Source organism: Hemitrygon akajei, chromosome 12 (assembly GCF_048418815.1).
Source record: "Hemitrygon akajei chromosome 12, sHemAka1.3, whole genome shotgun sequence".
Classification (NCBI taxonomy): domain Eukaryota; kingdom Metazoa; phylum Chordata; class Chondrichthyes; order Myliobatiformes; family Dasyatidae; genus Hemitrygon; species Hemitrygon akajei.
The window spans coordinates 63505505-63532603 of NC_133135.1; the positions used below are offsets into that span (position 1 = coordinate 63505505).

Below are 27099 nucleotides of genomic sequence, written 5' to 3' on the forward strand. Positions count from 1 at the left end.
TACCGCTTTGCTCAGTATTTAGTTGAACCACCTTTCGCAGCTATTACAGCAAGTCTTTTTGGATATACGTATTAGCTTTGCACAATGTGATGGAGCAAGATTTGTCCATTCCCCCTTGCAAATTTTATTTATTTATTGAGATACAGTATGGAATAGGCCCTTTCGTCCCTTTGAGCAGTGCCCTGTAGCAACTACTGGTTTAACCATAACCAAAACACGGGGCAATTTACAAAGACCAATTAATCTACCAGCCAGTATGTCTTTGGACTATGGAGGGTAACCAGAGCATCTGGAGGAGTTCAGTGGCACGACCTGAACTAGGGTCACTGGTACTGTTACGAACAAGAGAAAATCTGCAGATGCTGGAAATCCAAGCAACACACACAAAATGCTGGAGGAACTTGGCAGGCCTGGCAACATCTATGGAAAAGAGTTAAACAGCAGACATTTTGGGCGAGACCCTTCATGAGGACTGGAGAGTGAAAGGTCTCGGTCTGAAACTTTGACTGTTTACTCTCTTCTGCAGATGCTATAATAAAAATTAAGAAATGATAAGAAGTAAATATCAAGACTATGAGATGAAGAGTTCATGAAAGTGAATTGTAGGAACAGTTCATGTAGCACTGTTCGGTGATGATTCTATTGTGTTTCTTGTATTTACTGTGATTGCTTGCAATGAATCTCAAGGTTGTATATAGTGACACATACTGTATATATTTTGATAATAAATTTACTTTGAACTTTGAAGAAGATTTACAAGTATGTTGCCAGGGCTCAAAGGATTGGGTTATAGGGAATAGGTTGGGCAGGCTATTATTTAATTCCTTGGAGAATAGGAGACTGAGGGATGAGTGACTAGGGATGAAGAGTGCAGTTCAGATAAATGTACATCTTCTTCCTAAAGTTGGAGATCTCAAAACTCAAGAACATAGGTTTAAGGTAAGTAGGGAAAGATTTAACAGGATCCTGGTGTGCAAATGGGCCTTTTGGTTGCCAAGGATGAGTTGGGCTGAAGGGCTTGTTATCGTATAATTCGAATCTATGACTTAGTAACTTTGCAGATGTCACCAGAATTAGTGGGATATTGGACACTGGAGAAACTTGTCTCAGGTTGCACCAGGATTTTTATCAACTAGAAAAGTAAGCAAAGAAATGACAAATGAAATTTACCTTGGACAATTGAAAGTGATGCATTTTGGAAGTTAAACCAGGTCAGGACACGCACAGTAAATGTCAGGGCATAGTTCACAGAAAGAGACATCACAGGTAAATATAGTGATGAAGGAGGCGTACAGTATGCTTGTCTTCATTCGTTGGGGCACCTTATACTGGAGTTGGGCCATCATGTTACAGCTGTACAAGGCGTTGGTGAGATCATACCTGAAATAATGAGTGCAGTGTGGTTATCATGCTACAGGAAGGATGCGATTAAGCTAGACAGAGTGTAGAGAAGATGAACAAGAACGCTGCCAAGATCAGAGCACCAAAGAAAGACTGGATAGACTGGGACTGTCTTCCCTGGAGAAAAGGAGGCTGAGAATTGACAAAAACATTTATAAAATCGTGAGGGGCAGAGATCAGTTAGATAGTCACAGTCATTTTCCCATTGTAGAGAAGTCTGAAACAAGAGTATAGCCTTCGAATATACTAAGTACATTTATTATTAAAGTATGTATGCAGCATACAACCCTGAAATTCATCTTCTCCACAGACAACCACGAAACAAAGAGCTATGGAACCAGCCACGTTCAAAGAAAAACATATAACCCCCTTCCCACCACACACAAAGAAAAACTGCGCAACTGTAACAAAGAAAACTGAGCAAAAACACAGAATACAAAGCACACAATCAAAAGGCATATTTCAGTTTGTCTCAGTGATTGTTATCTGGAGACTGTCCGATTCAAAAATTGCTCAAAAAGTAGCAACAAAAAAAGAAGTGACCAGAACCAGAACACATAAATGTGAATTAGAGTCTAAATCTACAAACTGCAGCAATTAAACCTTGCTCCAGCGCCATCCTGCAACAGCATCGAGGGAGAGAGAGCTCACTCAAACACAATGACCTTCCCTTGAGAGGAGCGACCAAGAATGGGAAAGGGAGAGAGAGAGAGACTGCCACATGCAAACACCTCCAACAGCAGCAAGTAGGAGTCCAGTAGATGGTGCTAAACACTTGCTTGCCCTCCATACGCACCTCAATAACTTCAATCTTCTTTGGTGCTTTAATTGGCAAGAGATGGAATTGATCATGGGCTCACGCCCTGTCTCCTGGCTTCCTGGCCTTCATGCGGCTTTGCTCACAGCCTAATGGAACCTTCTCTCAGAGACAGCAAAGGGCCAGAAATCACACCACCAGAATGTAGATAAGAGGCTCCAACATTAGCAGAACCACATTTGAAATAAAAATAAGTAGAAGGAGTTGCTTTGTGAACTGTCTTGAGGATGTCACCTTTGATAGCATTGTTCACTGGTACCATCTTCTAAGGAGAGCAGGTAAAATTTTAAAGGGAATCTGAGGGTTCAAGCAAAGGGTGTTGGTTACTTGGAATATGGTGCTGAAGGAAGTGTTGGAGGCAGATATATTTACAGTATTTAAAAGACATTTGGACACATACAAGGGTAGAAGAGGTTGAGAATGGTTATGGGCCAAATGCAGGTAAATGGGATGAGCTTGGGTAGGTAATTTGGTAGGCCTGGACAATTTGGGCAGAAGGACTATTCTTAAGCTATTTAACTCTATGTCTCTATATTAAATAGATTGCATTTATGTGCAATAAAACAATCTTAAAGCATTGCATTTGTGATTTCTATAAAGGCAGAAGAAGCAGATGAAGCTATGAACAAGTACCTCACTGAAAAACTACATGCAAGAAATACATGGTTAGGAGTATGGAAAACAAATCCTGAATTTTTCTTTGTAAAGTATGATGAAGGATCTATACCATATGTTGGTGTTTTAGTTGAGGTAGGTTACATTTTTTAAAATTTTATTATCTACAAATCGGGAGAAGTTCTAAAACTATCTCATTAAATTTTTATTATCCCTTTGATCAGTTTGCCTGAAAATAAAAGTGAGAAGAAGTGTTATCATCCACCTTCAGTAGTTGTGCTCCATCTATCATTGACAATTAATAATAATTAAATCATCTTCACTATATGTTGAATGTTTTTTTTTAATTCTAATCATTTACCTCTTCCATTTGTTATTTGCAGTTGGTACCCAGACTGAATTTATGGCACGTCAGGTCAGCTAGCACCTGTGACAAGAGAAATAGACAGTCTGTCAGGTTGATGATCTATCTGATGACTTTTCATCAGAAAAATCACTGATGATTGACCTTCCTAGCATTTTTTCTTCATATTTCAGATTTCCAACATCTCTAGCTTTTTAGTTTTTTTTTTACTTTATAGCTGTTGTTAGCCTTTTGCTAATTCATCAAATTGGCCATAGTTACTAATGTAAGAATTCCGTGACCTTGATTTTTTTTCAGAAATATTACTTTACTTTTCAAATTCATGTATGTATATAAAATGGAGTATCCTCGTATATGACCTTTCTCAATACAATCTACATTGTTTCATTTATATCACATTATCATGTCATTAGTTTTCCTTTTGATAAATTCCTTCTGCAAACATTCATTGTCATTGAAAAATACAGATGGAATCTTCAGCCCACCAAGCCAATGCTGCAATATACCATTTACACTATTCCTTCATTAATCCCACATTTTATTCTCCTCACATTCTAATCAACTCTTCTTCCCCCCCCAACCCCCAACCACCTCCAGATTCCACAATTCACCTGTGCACAATAGGTGATTTACAGTGGCTAATAATCTACCAAACCACACATCTTTGGGATGTGGAAGAAAACTGAACCACCTGTTGGAAATGTTTATGGTCAGAGAGAAACTGTCAACATTGCATAAATAGTACCCAAGTTCAGGATTACACCCTAGTTATGAGGTACTATAATCCTCTACTAGTTAGGCCACAAAGGGATTTATTTTTACATTGGTTATAGCTCCTTAGTGTGCAATCGCGGGAGGGTTTATAAGTCTCGCTTTAACGTCTTGAACATCTGTGGTGGCAGCACTAGGCTTTATAATTTACCACAGTATGTTCAATCATGGAATATACAACATTAAGTTATGGATAGCTTCGTGCCCAGGAAAATCCAGAATTTTTCAGCAGAATTGGGGGCAACTTACACCGTTAATGATCTTCTACAGCTTTTCATGTTTATCTAATTATGTCCCTGAAAACAGCACATGGTGCATAGTCCTGTGAAGCACTTCTAAGGCGCCTTGGAAATGGCAATCTCGTGCGGCACAGACCGATGGATATGATTAAATATTCCTGTTTTGGCCTGGTACAGCTGAGAATCACAGCTGTTTCCAAGGTCTGTACAGTTAATAAAGATGTCTTAATGCGATTAAATAAATTATCACTGCTTAAAACTGACAGAAACAATGCTAATTGTGTCCGTACTTCCTGCTGGATCCCTTGTTGGAAACGTGGCTGCAGGTCAGGGATACAGGTGCGTCTAAGAAAATGGGTTTTAGACTCCCAGTACTGACCATCTTTTGACAGACAGACAGACAAACATACTTTATTGATCCCAAGGGAAATTGGGTTTCATTACAGTCGCACCAACTAAGAATAGTTTAGAAATATAGCAATATAAAACCATAAATAATTAAATAATAATAAGTAAATTATGCCAAGTGGAAATAAGTCCAGGACCAGCCTATTGGCTCAGGTGTCTGACACTCCGAGGGAGGAGTTGTAAAGTTTGATGGCCACAGGCAGGAATGACTTCCTATGACGCTCAGTGTTGCATCTCGGTGGATTGAGTCTCTGGCTGAATATACTTCTGTGCCTAACCAGTACATTATGGAGTGGATGGGAGACATTGTCCAAGATGGCATGCAACTTGGACAGCATCCTCTTTTCAGACACCACCATCAGAGAGTCCAGTTCCACCCCCACAACATCACTGGCCTTATGAATGAGTTTGTTGATTCTGTTGGTGTCTGCTACCCTCAGCCTGCTGCCCAGCACACAACAGCAAACATGATAGCACTGGCCACCACAGACTCGTAGAACATCCTCAGCATCATCCGACAGATGTTAAAGGACCTCAGTCTCCTCAGGAAGTAGAGACGGCTCTGACCCTTCTTGTAGACAGCCTCAGTGTTTTTTGACCAGTCCAGTTTATTGTCAATTTGTATTCCCAGGTATTTGTAATCCTCCACCATGTCCACACTGACCCCTTGGATGGAAACAGGGGTCACCGGTGCCTTAGCCCTCCTCAGGTCCACCACCAGCTCCTTAGTCTTTTTCACATTAAGGTGCAGATGATTCTGCTCACACCATGTGACAAAGTTTCCCATCATAGCCCTGTACTCCACCTCATCTCCCTTGCTGATGCATCCTACTATGACAGAGTCATCAGAAAACTTCTGAAGATGGCAAGACTCTTGCTGGCAAGCATACGGTCTCTAATAAGCAAAATCAAAGATATCAGAGCTAGGGTGCTAAATTAGAGGGACATTAGGACTGCGTGTATCCTTTGTTCCACAGAATCCTGATTAACTCCTTCCATAACGGACGCTGAGATTCAGATTGACGGGTTCACTATACACCATCAGGATAGGACTATCGAGTCTCTCAAAACCAGAGGTTGAGGTGTATGCCTCATGATCAACTCCTCTTGGTGCACAAATATGTCAGTGTTGTCCCAATTCTGCTCACCAGACTAGGAATATCTCACAATTAAATGTCATCTATTTTACCTGTTGTGGGAGATTTCTGCAATCATTTTGGTAGAGGTGTATATTTCACCTCAGGCCAATGTTAAACAGGCTCTAGATGATCTGAGCAATGGGATCAATGTGCACAAAACAGCACATCCTGATGCCTTCACCATCATTTTGGGGTATTTTAACCAGGCCTACCTGAGAAAGTCACTAAATAATCACCATGAACAAATCATTTGTAGTACCAGAGGGAAAAAAGCACACTAGACCACTGTTACATCACCATTAAGAATGCCTACTGTGCTATTCCACAATCTCACTTTGAAAAGTCTGATCACCTGGCTGCACTTCTACTCTCTGAGGCAGAGACTGAAGACTGCAGCCCAGTAGTGAGGACCAAGAAGATATGGACAAGGGAAGACCAGGTGTGCTTACAGGACTGCTTTGAATCGATGGACTGAACTGTATGTATTCAGGGATTCATCTTCAAATCTGGATGAATATGCCACGGTGTTACCAACTTCATTAAAACCTGTCTGGATGAGTGTGTGTCTATGAAAACTTACTGTACACTTCCAATCCAAAAGCTGTGGATGAACCAGGAGGTTCGTCATCTACTGAAGGCTAGATCTGTGGCATTTAAGTCTGATGACCGAGGTCAGTACAAGAAAACCAGGCATGACTTGCAGATGGCTATTTCAAGAGTGAGACAATTCCGAGTGACATCAGATGCACATTAACTCTGACAGGGTTACTTACTACAAAACAAAACCCAATAACGTGAATGGCAGCAATGCTTTACTACCAGATAAGTCAGCACCTTCTATGCCCACTTTGAAAGGGAGAATATAACTACAGCTGTGGAGATACCTGGTGACCCCATAATCTCTGCCTCAGACACTGACGTTAGGCTGTCTTGCAGGAGGGTGAACCCTCGCAAGATAACAGCCTCAATGGAGTACCTGGTTAGGTTCTGAAAACTTGTGCCAATCAACTGGTGGGAATGTTCAAGGATGTTTTCAACCTCTCACAGCTATGGTTGGAAGTTCCCACCTACTTCAAAAAGGCAACAATTATACCAGTGCCTGAGAAGAGTAGTGTTAGCTACCTTATGACTATCGCCCAGTAGCACTCACATCGACAGTGATGAAATGCTTTGAGAGGTTGGTCACGGCTAGAATGAACTCCTGCCTCGGCAAGGACGTGGACTCGCTGCAATTTGCCTATTGACACAATAGCTCTATGGCAGACACAATCTCAATTGCTTTTCACATGGCCTTGGATCACCTGGACAATACAAATACATTTGTCAGGATGTTTTCATTGACTAAAGCTCAATGGTAAACACCATCATTCCCACAGTTCTGATCGATAAGCCTCAGAACCTGGGCTTCTATAATTCCCTCTGCAATTGGATCCTTGACTTCCTAACCAGAAGACCACAATCTGTGTGGATTAGTAATATTATCCTCTCCTCGCTGATGTTCAACACTGGCACGGCTCGGGTGTGTGTTTAGCTCACTGCTCTACTCCCTCTATATCCATGATTTTGTGACTAGGTATTACTCAAATACCATCTATAAATTTGCTGATGATACAACCATTGTTAGCAGAATCTCAGATGGAGATGAAAGGATGTACAGGAGCAAGATATACCTGCTAGTTGAGTGGTGTCACAGTAATAACCTTGTACTCAATGTTAGTAAGACAAAAGAGCTGATTGTGGATCAGGAAGGGTAAGACAAAGGAACACAAACCATTCCTCATAGAGGGATCAGAAGTGGAGAGAGTTAGTAATTTCCAATTTCTGGGTGTCAAGGTCTCTGAGGATCTAACCTGGTCCCAACATATCAATGCAGTTCTCAAGAAGGCAAGACAGCAGCTATAGTTCATTAGGAGTTTGAAGAGATTTGGTCTGTCAACTAAAATACTCAAACTTCTATAGATGTACCATGGAGAGCATTCTGATAGACTGCATTATTGTCTCTAATGGGGGGGGGGGGGGGGGCTGCTACTGCACAGACCTGAAGGGAGCTACAGAAGTTGTAAAATTAGCTCCATCTTGGGTACTAGACTCTGTAATATCTAAGAAATCTTCAGGGACCAGTGCTTCAGAAAGGCGACATCCATTATTAAGAACCCCCATCTCCCAGGGTATGTTCTCTTCCCATTGTTACTGTCAGGAAGGAAGTACAGAATTCTGACGGCGCGTGCTGCCTTCTGGTCTTTCTTCCACGGTCAACCCGAGTGCCCTAACTGGGTGGCAATGGAGTTGAGCTCCACTAAAGAATTATCTATATCTGCACTTCTTGGCTCTGCACTCCCTAGCAGTCTGCCCAGATCAATAGCTAATCCTCTGGTTAGACACACTTTGCGTATATGGGCTCAGTTCAGGAAATGCTATGGTTTCCAGGGGTTTTCCGTTTCTAGCCCTGTCGCACATAATCACCTTTTTTTACCTACTACGTATGATTCAGCATTCCATGTTTGGTACAGGAAGGGCATTAGACATTTTGAAGATCTTTTCATTGATAATCGCTTCGCTTCTTTTCAGCAGCTCTCCGTTAAGTTCAACCTGCCTAACGCTCACTTTTTCAGATATCTCCAAATCCAACACTTTACTGCTCCTTTAATTCCTAACTTTCCTGAAATGCCTGCGACGAATGCTATGGACCTATTTCTTTCCATTAATCCACTAGGTAAAGGTTTAATATCAATTATCCGAGATAAACTAGCAGCCTTACGACGGGCCCCTGTGGATAAAATTAAAATGGCCTGGGAGCAGGATTTAAGTATCTCCTTATCTGAGGAGAGCTGGGACTCAGTTCTCAAATCGGTTAACTCAACCTCCCTTTGTGCTCGCCATTGCCTTTTACAGTTTAAGATTGTTCATAGAGCCCATATGTCTAAATCTAAACTATCTCGATTCTACCCTGGCATTAGTCTGCTCTGTGATAAATGCAAGAAGGGCGTGGCCTCTCTCATCCATATGTACTGGTTCTGTCCTAGCTTGAAGAAATTCTGGAAAGATGTCTTCACTACATTATCGGGTATTCTGAATCAGCACCTAGAACCTAACCCCTTAATTGCTCTGTTCAGTTTTTGGGGCGAGACAGATTTATGTCTGGGTCCGACCAAATGCCGAATACTATCCTTTGCCTCTCTCCTGGCGAGACGCTTGATCCTCCTTAGATGGAGAGATGTTGCCCCGCCCACTCATGCACAATGGCTTAACGACATTATGGCCTGCTTGGACCTCGAAAAAATTCATTATTCAGTTCTTAATTTGGATCTAAAGTTCCATAAGGTCTGGGGACCTTTTATCGAGTACTTTCATAACCTTCCTCTTGACTAGGGTTTTTTTTTCTTTTTTTTCTCTTCTTTTCAGTCCCTTGCTTTCAGCTCCCTTTTTTTTTCTGGTAGTAGGCATTATTATCCTCTGTTGCTAAGTGTATTCACAGTCTGGGAGTTTGACTGTCCAGACTTATACTCTTTATATTGTGTGGTGGTTGGTCTGGAGTTGTTTTTTTCTTGTGTTGTGGGGCTTGGGGAGGACACTAAGCTCACTTGTCTTTAATTTAGGTGCTTTTTCGTTAAATTCTCTTCCTTTGTAGCATATTGTTATTGTATGCTTAATCTTGCACTGTATTAATGCTCCTCATTGGGATTTGGGGTTTTTAATTTTGTAAAATGTTTTGAAAAACTAATAAAAAAAATAAATTCTGATGGCGCATACTCAATGATTCAGGAACAGCTTCTTCCCCTCTGTCATATTATTCCTAAATGGACATTGAACCCATGAACGCTACCTCACTTTAAAAAATATATATATTACTTATGTTTTGTTATTTTTAATCAATATACATTTATATACTTATTACTTTTTATCTTTCTATATTATCATTGTACTGCTGCTGCTAAGTTAACAAATTTCACAACACATGCTGGGGATAACAAACTTGATTCTGATTCTGAATTGTTGGAGATAAGCTTTGACAAAGGCCACTGAATCTTTATCCAGATTTTCTTTGTGAATGCGTATTTCAAAAGTATGTGGATAATGTTTTCTTTCCTAGCTCAAAATTCAAAATAAATGTCACCAAAGTACATACAAGTCACATATACTGCCTTAAGATTTGTTTTCTTGTAGGCACTCACAGTAAGTACAAAGAATCAGTGAAAAACTACTTCAACAATGATGGACAAGCAACCAATGTACAAAATTGTGTAAATACAAAAATAAAAACAATATAATAGTATATTAAGAAATAATACTGAGAACATGAGTTGCAGAGTCCTTGAAAGTGAGTCCATAGGTTGTGGAATCAGATCAGTGTTGGGGATGAGTGATTTTTTCCACTCTGGTTCAGGAGTCTGATGGTTGGATCCCATTCAGCTTGAGGATAGTGTAAGGATGCTGAGACTCTGGCTGTGCTGGAGATGCCTGACAAGAAGGAAGGACCTTTCTTACCATCAGCCAAGGAGGATCATGGCACTTAATTAAAAGTTCTGATGCTGGGGCTAAATGACCTCAACAGTTTGTTTGGGGAATATTTCAGCACAATTTAGGCCCTTTGGCCCACACTATTTTGCTGGCTTTTTAATCTCTCAGATCAATCTAATCCTTCCCTCCCAGATAGATCTCCATTTTTAAAAAATCCCTATGCCTATCTAAGAGTTTCTTAAATGTACCTAATGTATCTGCCTCTTCCACCACTCTAGCAGTTTGTTCCATGCACTCACCACTATGTGCTTTCCTCCAATGACCTTAAAAGTATGTCCTCTCTCTCATCCTCCTTTACTTTAAGGAGAGTGGCCCTAGCTCATGCAAACTTACCTCATAAGACATGCTCTCTGATCCAGGCAACATCCTGGTAGACCTCCTCTGCACTTTTCCTAAAGTTTACTTATCCTTCCTATAATGAGACAACCAGAACAGAACAAGTGTGGTCCAACCAGAGTTCTACAGGCTGCAACATTACCTTATGGTGTCATGGTCCTTTCTGGCAATCACCCACCTGGCTATTTTTACCACAGGAATTGAGTGTCAATCACCTTGTTTAGTTTCAATCATTCCCAGGTTCCACTAACTACAAACACCTGCTTTCCATCAGCAAAAACCCTGTGAGCACAGCTAGGAGCTGTCAGTTTGTTGGTCAACTCTAGTGTGAGTAACATCGTTTCATGGTTCTTAGGACTACCAGTTCTAGGTCAAGCATCGCTTCTGGATACCGGATCCATGCTCACTATGTTAATAACACCTCCTGACTCTGCCTCCATGCCTGTGTTCTACACTTGGGTTCATTCCACCGCTACGTCCTTGCAACACATGGCTCTTGAACTCAATCCCCTGACCAGTAAAAGCCAACACACCATACACCTTCTTCACCACCCTATTGACTTTGCAGCAATTTTGAGGGATCTGTGGACTTTAGCTTTGTTCTCTACAATCAAGTTCAACCTTCCAAATTGTATCATTTAACACTTTTCCAGACTATACTCTATCTGCCACTTCTCAGCTCAGCTCTGCATCCTGTCAGTGTCCCGTTGTGACATGTGATAGTCTTCTGCACTATCCACAACACCACTAATCCTCATGTCATCTGTAAACTTATTAACACACCTTTCCAATTCATTATCTAAGTTATTATAAAAATCACAAAGAGCAGGGATTGCAGAATATTTCCTGCAGAATGCCACTAGTCATGGATCTCCTGGCAGAACATGCTCCACTTTCTATCAAGCCAATTCCAGGTCCACACGGCCAAGCCTCCCTAGATCCCATACCTCTTATTTAGAATGAGTTTATCACGGGGAACCTTTTCAACCGCCTTACAAAAATCCATATACACCACACCCACTACTCTACCTTCATCTTTTTGTTTTGTCATTTTCTCAAGCCTCTGAGGCTCACATGACCTGTCCCACACAAAGCCATGCTGACTATACCTATTCAAGCAATGGTTCTTCAAATGCTCATATATACTTTCTCTAAGAATCCTTTCCAATAATCTGTCCACCACTGCTGCCAGGTTTACTGGTCTATAATCCTAGGCTTGTCCATATTACCTTTTTTGAACAAAGGAATAACATTTGCTATCCTCCAATCTTTTGGTACTGCTTCTTTGGCCAGTGAGGACCCAAAGATCATTGTCAGTGGTGCAGTAGTCTTTTCTCTTGCTTTGCATAGTAACCTAAGGCATGGCCCTTGAGACTTATTTAATATTTTCAAAATTCTAACACTGTCTTTTAACCTGGACATGTTCCAGCACGTTAGCCTGTTCTACACTGACCTCACATTTTTCAAGTTCCCTTTCACTGGTGAATATAGGAGCAAAGTATTCACTATGGACATCCCCTCCCCCCACAAATACACAACATTTCCAACTACAGGCACATGTTTCCTCTTTTATCTCTGATCTATCCTGCCTTCACTCGAGTTACCTTCTTGTTCTTCACGTATTTGTAGAATGTCTTGGGGTTTTCCCTAGTCCTACTCACCAAGAACTTCTCATGTCCAACAGGTTCTCCTAAGTCCTCCTTGAGGTTGATTCCAGCTACCTTCTAACTCTTGAGCCCTGTCTGATCTTTGTTTCCTAAACTTTGTATGCTCACTTCTTCCTCTTGACTATATGTTTCACATCCCTTATCAGCCTTGCTTCCTTCACCCTATCTTTTCCTTGTCTCAATGGGACAATCCTATTCAGAACCCCATGCAAGTACTCCGTAGATAACCTCCACATTTTCCCTGAGAACAGTTGTTCCCAATTTATACTCCCAACTTCCCGCCTAATGATATCCCGCTCTCCCCAAAGTACCTCCCCATACTTTCTGCTCCTATCCTTGTCCAAAGCTGTTCTAAAGGTCAAGGTGTCCAAAATTGTTACCTGACCAGGTTCATTAGTACTAGTACTAGATCCAGTACGACCCTTCCTACAGTTGGCCTGATCACATAGTGTGTCAGGAATTTTTCCTAGACACATCTCACAAATTCTGCCCTATCCAAATCTCTTGTACTAAGGACATGCCAATCAGTATTAGGGAAGTTGAAGTCACCCATGACAATAACCCTGTTGTTTTTGTACCTTTCCAAAATCTGCCTATGAATCTGCTCCTCAGTGTCCCTGTTACTATTGGAATATCTATAGAATACTCCAGGCAGAGTGATTGAATCTTCCTGTTTCTGACTTCCATCCACACTGACTCAGTAGATGTTTCTTCTTGGACATCCTCCCTTTATGCAGCTGTGATACTATCCCAGATTAGCAATGCCGCTCCCCTACTATTTCTATCTCCCTCTTTATCTCTTTTTAAAGAATCAAAACCCCAGAACATCCAGCAGCCATTCCTGCTCTTGTGACAGCCAAGGCTCTGTATTGACCACAGTATCATAGCTCCAAGTACTGATCCATATTCCCACTTCATCACCCTTATTCCTGTTATTTCTCGCATTAAAGTAGACACATTTCAACTCATCCGAATGGCCATATTTATACCCTATTTACAGCCTATCCTTCCTCACAGTCTCTCTATCTATTGCATCTATCTTTACACCAACTGCTCGATCAGCTGACCTATCATTCTAGTTCCCATCCCTTTCTAATCTAGCTTAAACTTTCCCCAACGGCTCCAGCAAGCCTGCTCACATGGACATTGGTCCTTTTCGAGTTCAGGTGTAATGCATCACACCTTACGTAGAAGAGATCCCAGTGATACACAACTCTGGAACCTCTCCTCCCACACACATTCATCTGCCATATCATCCTATTTTTACCTTCACTTGGGCATGGTACAGGCAGTGCTTTGAATGGCTGCTGGATGTTCTGAGGTTTTGATGTTTTGCTGTGAGATTACTGCCCTTGAGGTCCTGCTTTTTAGCTTCCTTCCAGCTCCCTATATTTGCTCTTCAGGACCTCATCCCTTTTCCTTCCTGTGTCATTGGTACCGATATGTACCACAAATGGGCTGTTCTCACACCCCCTTAAGAATCCTGTTGACTCAATCTGAGATGTCCCTGATTCTGGCACCTGCTCACAGGATCTTCTGCTTGATTTCATATATATTGAATTCACAATCCTTTTCTGCCCCCTTTCCTTCTGAGCCATAGAGCCAAACTCCATGCCAGAGACTTGGTCACTATGCTTTCCCCGGTAGGTCTTCCCATCCAATAGTATCCAAAGTGATATATACTTGATTACCTGATTCTGATTCTTAAAAAAAAAAGTTGCTCAGGTGACTGCTGTAGTACTGAATGTGGCTTGAATAAAGCAATATGAAGAGCACCTCACATCTAGATTAGTAGAGGAGAGAAAGGTACAGAAGGGAAGCAGGTTACCTGAATTGGAGAATTCAATATTCATGCCATCAGCTTAAGGACTACCCAGGCAAAATATAAAGTGAAGTTCTTCCAGTTTGTGCTTGACCTCAGCTGTCAATGGGGGAAGCTGAGGATGAACAGATCGATATGGGAATGGGGAGGAGAATTAATTGGCTTGCACCAAAATCTCCAGTTGGCCGTGGCAGACAGAGCACAGGTTCTAGCCAAAGCACTCACTCAGTCTGCGTTGCATCTCACTAGTAAGACCTGTGATGGTCTTGGAATAGCAAGAAGATTAACTCAGGGAAATTTATGATATGGTGCAATGGCAATCACATTAAGGATTGTTGTTGTGCTTTCACTTGGAGGCTGTGTGGAATATATTGTGGAAATATTCTGGAATATACCTGCTTGATTTTGTTTCCTAACTTCAGAGGTACTAGAAGATGATTCAGAGAAATTTAGGCACGGAAAGAAAGATTACTTGATCAGGACTAAATATAAAAGTACTTAAAGTATAGAAGTCTCAGGTATGGTATTTAGTTTGCAGCATTGCAAATGTTTATTTCTATGGGAATTTAGGGAATTCTTCAATGCACTTCAAGTATTCCAAGAGAGAAGGTGTATGTTGAACAGTTATATGTAATTTTCCGGCTGAGTGGATTTTGTAATTCAGGATTCTTTTATGTCCTATGTTAAGTGCAAGGAACTTGTGAGATTTTATCCACACAGTAAGTAGAAAGTGACTTTTTTATTGAAATTGAATGATGGTCCAACATACCACTACAACTTCCGTTTATATAGAATCAGCTGTTGAACAGAAAACCACAGGCTAACAGCACTGCACGTATCTCATTTCTATACCTATCCATTGCTGCATGAAAGTATGGAATCCACTGGAGATCAGAGTCTGGTGTTTCAACTCTTCTGCTCAATCATTGGAATGAGCACTGAGTTCAGAGTGGGTTGGGGGGGGAGTCAGCTGTGATAAATTAAGGTGTCAAAGCAAATTGGTATTTGGCCCTCTCAGCTTAACAGCCATGTTGTATGATTTTTTGATTAGATCCAGATAGTAAAGGTAAATGTTGTTTTTATGTTAATTAATGTTATATTTATAATTCATTATAGCAATTAAAATGTTTGAAGTAAATTAATTTTTAAATCTAAATGCTTTGAATCTTTATATGTTGCTAACCGTCATACAATTCAGAAATAGATAAACAGGTCAAGAGCACATACTGTCAGGTTGTGACACTGTAGGATATGCTGATGGAAGGATGTGAGCCTTTTGCAGACTTCATTGCATTGTGGGGTGAATGTGATATCAAGGCCAGCTTATCTGGTCATGTAGGACTGCAAGTAGTTATTGTGGGCATAGGGATTGTGTTAGGGATTAGGATTAGGCAACTGTGATTTGCAGGTTGGGATAAATATGATCTAACTCAAAGTTTTCATTGGAATATTATAAAATATTTCCTTGGAATGTTTAAAATGTATCCATATTTGAAACATTAGACTAAGAGGTCAAAGTTTAAGGGGTCTCATAATAGGGAAAATAGGCAGGAATGTTTTCAGAAAACATTTTGGGCCCAAATCCATGGCAATTTATGGTATTGCCACCTATAAAAATTCTGCTTCCTCAAGAACTGGAGGAGTGGAGATAATGCACAGTTTTGTGAGGCTTGAGAAATGGTGATGAAAGGATCAAAAATGAATATTCCGAAATTGAGTATTTGCTCTTCTGAGGCCAGCTTAGGTAATCAGACAGGGATATGGACAGCAGGGTTTTGAAAGTACCTTATTTGCAGAAGGTAGAAGACGTTAGTCTGATCAAGAATGCAAAGAATAGGCAAGCTGGAGGCAACAGAATAATCGAGGATTTCATTGGCAAGTGAGATGCAGCAGGAGTTAAGGAGAACTGCAGATGCCTTTTTGTGAAGGAAAGTTTAACTTTGAAGCACTGGCTTCAATGAGAAGGTAGTATTAGAAATTTTGAAAATCTTGTTCATGTTTTGTTTGGTATATTGTCACCACTATCTCCCTGAATCAGAAGTTTTGCTGAGCTCCCTAATACATGGTTATTCAATATATAGTCTGCCAAATATATGATCAAAGACAAAGCCAAAGGACACGTGTTTCCTCAGACTTGAGATGGCTTGCTATGAACTCTTCCAATTAAATAAGGCTTGGTGTAAATTGTTCTGGTTTTGTCAGTAGGAGAATGTGAAGGTTTGTGATTATTGATAATCTTACTGCATTTTAAATTACCTAAAGGAAAAAAACCTTTTTTTTTGTAGAAGACTATCCAACTTCAAGACAGAATATCAGCCAGTGGAAAGAATCTAATTGGAGTAATATACAGTATACTTACATTGACTGGCCAGTTCTCTAAATTGGGCCCCCATTATTTTAAATAGGAGAATGTGCCCACTGATAAAGCCTTGCACACTGAAACAAGCTCTTTGGCTGAACAAGTCCATGCCACCTCTCAAGGTCTATTCATGTTTATCTTACAGTGATCTCATTTCATTTTCCCCTCATTCTCATCAAACCCTCCCCCAGACTGTACCATTTAGCAACACACTATTTTTGAGATGAAACCAAAGTACCCAGAAGAAATGCACACAATCTCAGGGAGAATATGTAAAGTATTTTTACTCTTACCAGATCTTAGACAAAATGCAGTATGTATCACATGTCATTTTATCACTAGTTAAAGGAAAACCCAGCCATTCAAATACAGATGCCCATTTTTTCTGGACCAATTCATTCAACAATTAATTGTTGCCTTCAAAAACTACCTCCCATGAGTTGATGTTATGTGAGAAATTAAGATTCAGAAAAGCTGATGTAGAAAAAAAATTCTATGAAAGCCATTTCTGATTTAAATTGATATCAATCTGCATGCAGGTAGATGTTATAAATACAATAAAAAGACACCCTGTCTTAATTTTAATCATTATATTGTCATGTTTCCCAAAACTTTGGAAATTTGGCGATAGATGATTTGAGAAACCACCTTCACCCGCACAGTTTTTTTCTTTATCTTGCAGGAATCCTAGTTCAGAGAACGTACACAAAGTACTTTCAACTTGAAAGAAGTGACTCACGACCAGACTATGTAACAGTTTCTTCCCCCAAGCCATCAGACTCCTCAATACCCAGAGCCTGGACTGACACCAATTTACTGCCCTCTACTGTGCCTATTGTTTGTTATTTATTGTAATGCCTGCACTGTTTTGTGCACTTTATGCAGTCCTGGGTAGGTCTGTAGTCTAGTGTAGTTCTTTTTCTGTGTTGTTTTTATGTAGTTCAGTGTAGTTTTTGTACTGTTTCATGTAGCACCATAGTCCTGAAAAACATTGTCTCGTTTTTACTGTGTACTGTACCAGCAGTTATAGTCGAAATGACAACAAAAAGTGACTTGACTACATTACGAAATGGTGTAGAGCAAGTTTGTTCTAGTCTTGTGTACAATGTCCTGTGTATGTTACTCAAAATGGGTTTTTTTGGTTTGTTAAGAGTAGGAATGCTTCTTTGTCTGATAAGTGTTTCTCTCGCAGTTGTTTTGCTTTATACTTGCTGATATGGTAATTGTATTCATTTGTTAACCAATGGGGAACGTTATTTTGTCTTGTGAGGCTGGGAACTTGGGGGAGGGGTTTTCGCGGGCTTTTGGTAAGGAGTCGGGAGGAAGACGCCGAGGAAGGTGGATGTGCGCTGCACTGCTCAGAAGACCACCGGGGGGTCCTAGGTGCGAAGACGTGGAGGTCGGAGGCAAGCGACGAGGGGTCGGATGGTTCGATGGTTGAGCTCCAACGATGTGCACTAAACTGACTGAACTTTGATAAGTTGGCGCCTTTTGTTTTTTTTCTCCCTTGCATATATATTGTATTTTAGTAAAATTTTAGTAAATTCTTTAAAGTGTATTTCATAACGGTATTTGTTGTGGGTTTGATACTGTGGGCGGGCGCAAGGCATAAACTCGATTCTCACAGCACCTGCGTGTACGGGAGGTGGGGTTGGTGTGTGGCTGGATCTCCTTTTCCCCTAGACATATACCAGCCTGTTGGGTAAGTGTTACATTTGTGGGGGCTGATCCAGGATTGGATTGTCAGGGGCTGTGGAATCGCGCAGGCAGCAGAGCGGAGATGGACAGAGATAAGATTGTTAGCTGGTGCGAGTTGGAAGATGTACCGGTGCAGTATGCCTGTGCAGTGAGCGGAGTGGATTTTCGAGTTTCGGGAGACGCGTTAGTGTGGGGCTTAAGTTTGGTAAAAGGTATTGGGCAGGTAGAATTGGTAGCTAGACGGTGTGGTAAAGAGGTGAAGTCTAGTTGGGTGTTGGTTCGTACGAGTGCTGACGTCAGGACGTTGGAACTGCCGGCGACGGTCAGTGTTCCAGGGGAGGCGGGGCCGTGGGGGCTCCACACCCTCTCCGAGGATGAGGCTGAGGAGCTAGAGCTAGAGGTGGACCCCAGAGAGGTGCCCGGCACTAGTAAAGGGAGGTGGGAGGAGGGAGTCATGACTAGGCCCCGCTCCCCAGGTAGGGTGGAAGCCTCGGAGCTGGCAGCCGCACTTAACTCCCTGGTGGGAGTGGCCGAGAGGCCACGGCTGAAGCTGGGGGTGTTCTCCGGAGCCAAGCCTACTCCGGACGGGGAGGTGGACTATGAGACCTGGATCGAGCATACGTCTTTGATGTTAGAGGAGTGGCCAGGCTCGGAGGAGGAGAAGAGGCAGCGATTGGTGGGAAGTTTGAGGGGTTTAGTAGCCAAAACAGTCTGACGAGTTGAAAGCTGAGAAGCCTGGGGCCTCTCCCCCTCTCTCCCCCTCTCTCCCCCTCTCTCCCCCCTCTCCCCCTCTCTCCCCCTCTCTCCCCCTCTCTCCCCCTCTCTCCCCCTCTCCCCCTCTCTCACACATGTAGTCCACCACAACTGAACCATGGATGGTCTCTAGAATTGTACTGGCTCCTGTAGCTCCCATATTACACGCGCTCCAGAACCAACATGCATCTACGTGCATGAAGTAAATATACCTTGGAGGAATGCATAGAAGTTTTGGAGGGAGCGTTTGGGTTGTCAGGGGAACCCTGGCTGCTTTTAGCAGAGTTCCAACGCCTGGAAAAACGGAGAGGGGAAAAGCTCTCCGAGTACATATTTAGGATGGAGGGGATGCTTACGGGGTTGCGGCGCCGGGGGGTAGTGAAGGCACCTGATGTGGCTAGTGTGAGGATGAGTCAGATATTCAGTGGCTCTCTGGAGGAGGACAAGGTGGCGTGGACTATCCGGCAGGCTTATAGGAAAGGCCCCCCTCCATCGTTCGGGCAACTGATTAGAGAGGTGCGTGAGGAAGAGAGAGCGTTGGGCAGAAAAGGGGCGTGGGCCTACGGGAGCGATCCTCAGCGATACAGAAAGTGGTGGCTGGGTGGAGGACTGACAACCCCCTGGGGAGTAGGGAACCCCCTCTGGAGGGGAGGGACAGGGGAGGTACCCACTCCCGGGGGCGACCAGTGCAGTGGGTTGGGAGCGGGAGCCGTCCTGGGAGAGGAAGGGCGGCAGGCAGCGTGTGCTTTAACTGTGGGAAAGAGGGGCATTTCAGGTGGGACTGTGGGCGGCCGAGGGTGTGCTATAGCTGTGAAGAGGAGGGACACTTTAGGTGGGATTGTGAGAGACAAGGAGTCCCGCGAAGGACAAGCTCCCCTGCGACTAAGAAGGGAGAGGTGTCGGGAAACTTAGGAGAGGCTCAGTGAGGGAACGGACTGGAGCCTCTGGAGGAACACGTTCTCAGAAATCAGCCAGAAGACCACCGGGTGCCCACGCCTCTATTCCGGATGGGCTGGTAGAACCCCATGCCAGTGTGGGTCTACGGATAGAGGGAGTTTACGCAAAAGCCGTTCTTGATACGGGATCGCAGGTGACCTTATTGTACCGGTCTTTCTACAATCAATATCTAAAGCATTTGCCCGTAACCCCATTTGACACCCTGCAGATTTGGGGTGTGAGCGAGGGTGACTACCCGTACGATGGGTACCTATCGGTGAGATTGGAGTTCTCGGAGGGCGATGTGGGAGTGTCTGAAGCTATTGAGATGTTGGTGTTGGTGTGACCTGACCCGGTGGAAACCGGTGGTGCTGCCCTCCTGGTGGGGACTAACTCCCCTGTGGTGTGACGGCTCCTGGGAGCTTGTAAGGAGAAAGGGGGGGAAGACTTTCTGGAGACCCTCTCGGTGCATCCTGTGTTTTGAGCGGTGTTCGAAGAAGGGGTTGCCTCCCAAGGGCTGGACCCGGAGTGTAAACGAGGGACGGTGTGGTGTACGCAGGCGAGGCCCAAGGTGATCCGACCAGGGGAGGTAGCACTAGTGATGGGGACCCCCAGATTCCCAGGAGTGCCGACGGGCAAAGCCCTGTTAGATGACGCCCCAGACGATCTTGAAGGGGAGACACGATTTCCGGCGGGGGCGCTGGTGAGGCCCGAAGTGCAGAGACCAGGGGTGGTACATGCGAGGCGTATAGCTATAAGTGTCAGGAACACCACGGCAAGAGAAATCACTTTTAAGAGGGGAATGCCGCTGGCACATCTGTTCCCGGTGACGGTAATGTCTAGCGCACCAGTGAATACCCCTAACGGGGAGGGATCGGAGCATCGAAGGGAGCTGACTGCTGAAGCCTTTAACTTCGGGGATTCCCCTGTGTCGCCGGAGTGGAAACGCAGGCTAGTGGAGAAGATGCTGAAGATGGAAGCTGTTTTTTCTCGGGGCGAGTTTGATGTTGGCTGCTCCAAAAGCACTCGCCACACCATCTGGGTGACGGAAGACACCCTGTTCCGAGAGAGATCCTGGCGGCTGGCTCCGGCAGATGTTGAGGACGTGCGGCAGCACTTGTGCAAGTTGAAGGAGGCCGGAATCATAGCTAAGCCTCGAAGTCCTTATGCATCCCCAATAGTGGTGGTACGGAAGAAGAATGGGAGAGTGCGCATGTGTGTTGACTACAGGACTTTGAATCGGCGAACTGTCCCTGATCAATATACTGTCCCAAGAGTCGAGGATGCGTTGGCCTGCCTGAGTGGTGCGAAGTGGTTCAGTGTGCTGGACTTAAGAAGTGGGTATTACCAGATCCCGATGAGTGCGGGCGATAAAGAGAAGACCACTTTTATCTGCCCGCTGGGGTTCTTTCAGTTCGAACGAATGCCCCAAGGCATATCGGGAGCCCCAGCCACCTTCCAGAGGCTCATGGAGAGAACTGTGGGGGATATGAATCTGTTAGAGGTGCTGGTGTACCTGGACGATTTGATAGTGTTTGGATCGACTTTGGAGGAACATGAGCAGAGGCTGTTGAAGGTGTTGGGCCGGCTTAATGAAGAAGGGTTGAAGCTTTCCCTGGACAAATGCCAGTTCTGCAAGTCATCGGTTAGCTACGTTGGCCATATCATTTCGCAAGAGGGAGTGGCTACTGATCCAACCAAGAAAGAGGCCATGATCACATGGCCGAGACCCAGAAAGTGGGCGCTCTGCGCTCATTTTTGGGGTTCAGTGGGTATTACCGCTGATTTGTGAAAGGATATGCCAAAGTGTGTCACCCGTTGACTCAGCTGTTGTGTGGCTATCCCCCGGTGGGAAAGAAAAGGAAGGGGGACCAGAGGCAGGATACTGGAGGATACTGGAACCCGGCGGAACCTTTTGGCTCGAGATGAGATGATCGATGTGAAGAGGCGTTCTGATCTTTGAAAAGGGCACTGACCCAGGCCCTGGTGTTGGCTTTTGCCGATCCCCAGAAGCCATATGTGCTGCACATGGATGCCAGCCGAGAGGGTCTAGGGGCTGTTCTGTACCAGGAGCATGGCAAAGCATTGAGGCCGGTAGCCTTTGTCAGCCGAAGCTTGTCGCCATCTGAGAGAAACTATCCCACTCACAAGTTGGAGTTCCTGGCGCTGAAGTGGGCAGTGGTGGACAAGCTGGGCGATTACCTGTACGGAGCCAAGTTTGAGGTGAGAACGGATAACAATCCTCTCACTTATATTTTGACTTTGGCGAAGCTGGATGCCACAGGACATCGGTGGCTGGCGGCCTTGTCTGTATATGATTTATATGATTTCAGCCTGAGGTACCGCCCCGGAAGCAAGAATGTCGATGCGGATGCTTTGTCACATTGGGAGCCGGGGGAACAGGAGAAGGACGAGGAGTGGGAGAGTGTCCCTGCCCCTGGAGTGAAGGCGATGTGTCAGTTTGCTATCACCGTGAAGGCCGAGGGAAGAGGGAGGCTGGAACAAGCCGTGGACCATTTGGGGGTTTTTGACGACGCCATACCCCTAGCTTACTGTGACCTGACCGCACTGCGGACTAAACAGTTGCCGGAACTGAGTCCGGGGGAAGTGGCAGCTGCTCAGCAAAATGACCCGGGCATTGGCACAGTGTGGAGAGCGGTCGAGAAGGGGGATGTGGCGTTGGCTGAGAAGGTGAAGCACCCATTCGTGCCTCTGTTATTGAAGGAGTGGTCTTGGTTAAAGTTAAAGAACCAAATCTTATACCGGGTAACGGCGCCTCCGGACCAACCCCGCTGTTGGCAACTGGTCCTGCCGGAGGAGTATCGACAGGCTGTACTCCAGGCCTTACATGACGATTCTGGACACTTGGGGGTGGAAAAGACCTATGGATTACTCAAAGACCGGTTCTACTGGCCCCGGATGAGGGGGGAAGTCGAAGAATACTGTAGGGGCTGCAGTCATTGCATCCGGAGGAAGACCCTGCCCGCGTTGGCGGCTCCACTGTCGCACTTGCAGAGTGCGGGACCTCTGGACTTGGTATGTATGGATTTCCTGTCGATTGAGCCTGACACCAGCAACACGGCGAATGTCTTAGTCATCACCGATCATTACACTCGCTATGCTCAGGCATTTCCCACTAAGGATCAGAAGGCGACGACAGTGGCGAAGGTGTTATGGGAGAAGTATTTTGTTCATTACGGCCTTCCCAGGCGAATCCATAGCGATCAGGGGCGGGACTTTGAGAGCCGCCTTATCCATGAATTACTGACTATGCTTGGGGTTGAGAAATCCAGGACTACCCCTTATCACCCACAGGGAGATCATCAGCCAGAGAGGTTCAACAGGACCCTGTTGGATATGCTCGGGACGCTGGAGATTGGGCAGAAAAGTAGGTGGAGTTGTCATATTGGACAATTGGTTCACTGTTACAATTGTACTCGCAATGATGCTACAGGGTACTCGCCCTATTATCTGATGTTCGGGCAGGAAGCGAGGTTGCCAATTGACTTGTGTTTTGGGGGTGAAGTGGGTGAATTACCCGGGAAGTCCTATCTAAAGTTTGTGTCCGACATGAAGAGGGAGTTACAGCGGGCGTACGAGTTGGCCGAGGCGGCGGCTACCAAACAAAATCAGAGGAATATGATGCGGTATGATCGAAAGGTGAAGTTTGTCCAATTATTGCCGGGCGACCGGGTCCTTTTACGGAACTTGGGACTCCCCGGTAAGCACAAGCTGGCCGATCGATGGGCGGCCAGCCCCTATGTAATAGAGAGCCAGATGCCGAACCTGCCAGTTTACCAGGTGAAACCTGAGGATGGGAAAGGGCCTATCAAGGTACTCCATCAGAATCACCTGCTGCCCCTGGGTCAAGCGGTGCAGGTGGATAAGGAGCCCGAGTGGGAGGTTGCGCCTAGTACAAGGACAGCGAGGGCGCGGAGAAAGGGAAGAGCCCGCTGCTGAAGAGCAGGGACGGGTCCCTCACCCGGGAATGGCTACCGATTCGGAAGAGGACGACTCAGATGAGTGGCCCCTGTTCCCATTCGCTGGCGCTCCAGTACCAGAAGAGGAGGCTCCTGGCCCTTCCCATACTGAGTTGGGTGAGAGGAGGGAAGGTCTTGAGGGTCAGATGGAGAGGCAGCCAACATTGGGAGGAGAGAGGGTGGAACCCGAGCGTGAGCCGGAGAGATCTCAGGTGAGGGAGGACCCCCGTGAGGAAGGGGGTGAGGGTCTGTCAGGTAGACCTGGGGTGTCCGAGACAGTGGGTTCGCAGGTGAAGAGGGAGCCCAGTGGGGCAGAAGGGGTATGGAGATCTCAGAGAATTAGGTGCCCCCCCGGAGCGGTTGACATATGTGGTACCAGGAGAACCGAGTGTGATTTCTACTGCTCTGGGTAGTTATGTCACTGTTTTCTGCACCTGGGTTGGGTTTTGAGTGTTGCAAGAAGCGTTGGGGAACTCTGGTAATGCCATGAGGGCATGACATTTGCTGGTGGGGAGAGAATGTACAATGTCCTGTGTATGTTACTCAAAATGGTTTTTTTTGGTTTGTTAAGAGTAGGAATGCTTCTTTGTCTGATAAGTGTTTCTCTCGCAGTTGTTTTGCTTTATACTTGCTGATATGGTATTTGTATTCATTTGTTAACCAGTGGGGAATGTTATTTTGTCTTGTGAGGCTGGGAACTTGGGGGAGGGGTTTTCACGGGCTTTTGGTGAAGAGTCGGGAGGAAGACGCCGAGGAAGGTGGACGTGCGCTGCACTGCTCGGAAGACCACCGGGGGGGTCCTAGGTGCGAAGACGTGGAGGTCGGAGGCAAGCGACGAGGGGTCGGATGGTTCGATGGTTGAGCTCCAACGATGTGCACAAAACTGACTGAACTTTGATAAGTTGGCGCCTTTTGTTTTTTTTCCCTTGCATATATATTGTATTGCCTAATACTCTTCTAATTTTAGTAAACTCTTTAAAGTGTATTTCATAACGGTATTTGTTGTGGGTTTGATACTGTGGGCGGGCGCGAGGCATAAACTCGATTCTCACAGCACCTGCGTGTACGGGAGGTGGGGTTGGTGTGTGGCTGGATCTCCTTTTCCCCTAGACATATACCAGCCTGTTGGGTAAGTGTTACACTTGTCTATGTGCAGAAAATTATATCAGATTCTGTATTGTCATCATTTCCTCAACATCAGTGTTCCTGACTGTTAACCAAATTGCAAAAGCAATCTTTCCAGAATCAAAATAAATGAGGCAGTTTTTTTTCAAGTTAATTTGTAAATAATGAGAAGAGTATTTATTATGAAGATTCTAGGGCAGTGTTACTGCCATGGAAAGCTTAGTTGTTCATTAAAGTTTTGTTGAGACATGAATTAATACATTCCTAGAAATCTGTAGTGAGATGCTGAAGATGTTCTATAGGTCAGTTGTGGAGAGCACCCTCTTCTTTGTGGTGGCGTGTTGGGGAGGAAGCATTAAGAAGAGGGACGCCTCACGTCTTAATAAGCTGGTAAGGAAGGCGGGCTCTGTCGTGGGCAAAGTACTGGAGAGTTTAACATCGGTAGCTGAGCGAAGGGCGCTGAGTAGGCTACGGTCAATTATGGAAAACTCTGAACATCCTCTACATAGCACCATCCAGAGACAGAGAAGCAGTTTCAGTGACAGGTTACTATCGATGCAATGCTCCTCAGACAGGATGAAGAGGTCAATACTCCCCAATGCCATTAGGCTTTACAATTCTACCGCCAGGACTTAAGAACTTTTTAAAAGCTATTATTAATGCTTTTTGAGATAGTGATTTAGATGCATATCATATTTTTTACTGAGTTAAGTATTGTATGTAATTAGTTTTGCTACAACAAGTGTATGGGACATTGGAAAAAAAGTTGAATTTCCCCATGGGGATGAATAAAGTATCTATCTATCTATCTATCTATCTATCTATCTATCTATCTATCTATCTATCTATCTATCTATCTATCATAACATCAATCTAAAGTAGCTCAATCTTAGTTGCAGAGTATGCACAAGTGGAACTCCTATAATGCTCCAGAAAGAAGAAGCCATTTGATTTCAGTGATTTCAAACACAAGGTCACTTTAGAGATCAGTAAATTACTTTACCCTTTTCTCAGAGGAAAATATATTTTTAAAAATCCCCTTTTTGGCATTACATCAGCTCTTACCTGTGTTATACAATGGTTATTTGCCACATAAAATGGAAGAATTATTGTACAATACATCCAGAACAAACAAGGATATGGCTGTCGATTTTGTAATGATTAATTAAGATCAAGATACATTAGCAGACCTTATCCTGAAAGAATTATATCAACAACTGCAACACACATAAAATGCTGCAGGAACTCAACATGTCAGGCAGCAGCTATGGAAATGAACAGTCAGTCTTTCAGACCAAGACTCTTTTTCAAGACTGGAAAGGAAGAGGGAAGTCACCAGAATAAAAAGGGTGGGGAAGGGGAAAGAGAACAGATGAGAAGGTGATAGGTGAAACCAGGTGGGTGGGCAAGTTTAAGGCTGGAGAAGGAATCTGATAGGAAAGGAGAGTGGACCATGGAAAAAAGGGAAGGAGGAAGGGCACCAGGGGGAGGTGATAGGCAGGAGAGGATAAAAGGTAAGAGACCAGAGTGGGGAACAGAAGATGAGGGAAGGAGAAAGGGAAAAAATTTACCAGAAGGAGAATTTGATGCTCATGCCATCAGGTTGGAGGCAACGCAGATGGAAGTAGGGGTGTTGCTCTTCCACCCTGAGTAGGCTCATCATGGTCGAAGACAGACTATGGCCCTGTATAGAGGTAAGGGAGGAGGTAAATGAGAGAGTGCAGCTGTGGTGAACTACATATACCTGTCTGGACACGCCCCCTGCTGACTGCTCCTGTGGCTCCTCCCACAGACCCCGGTATAAAGGCGATTGAGGTCTGAGCCCGGCCTCTCTGTCTCCAGGATGTAGTATGGTGGTCAACCACTACTTCTTCCAGTCAATAAAAGCCAATATTTCGCCTTTACGTCTCAGAGAGAGTTATTGATGGTGCATCAGCAGCATCTCTGTTGCTTGCAGGGATATGTGTCAGGAGGAAGATTAGTGAGGAGAGATGAATGGACAAGGGGATCAGAGAAGGAGCAATCCCTGCAGAAAGCAGCGACTGGGTGTGGGAGGAAGGTAAAGATGTGTTTGGTGGTAGGATCCCATTGAAGATGGTGGAAGTTGTGGAGAAGGATGTGTTGGATGTGGAAATTCATGGGGTGGTATAT

At 44.4% G+C, this 27099-nt stretch overlaps 1 protein-coding gene across 1 annotated transcript in view; it reads left to right on the top strand.

Moving 5' to 3' along the window:
- The first annotated feature begins 861 nt into the window (after nucleotides 1-861).
- The window catches only part of LOC140736633 (testicular spindle-associated protein SHCBP1L-like), an 86460-nt gene continuing 60222 nt past the window's right edge, over nucleotides 862-27099 (top strand). The window contains exons 1-2 of the mRNA XM_073062449.1: nucleotides 862-939; nucleotides 2819-2968. Of these exons, the coding sequence (XP_072918550.1) occupies nucleotides 862-939; nucleotides 2819-2968 (228 nt within the window). The remainder of the gene's footprint in view (nucleotides 940-2818; nucleotides 2969-27099) is intronic.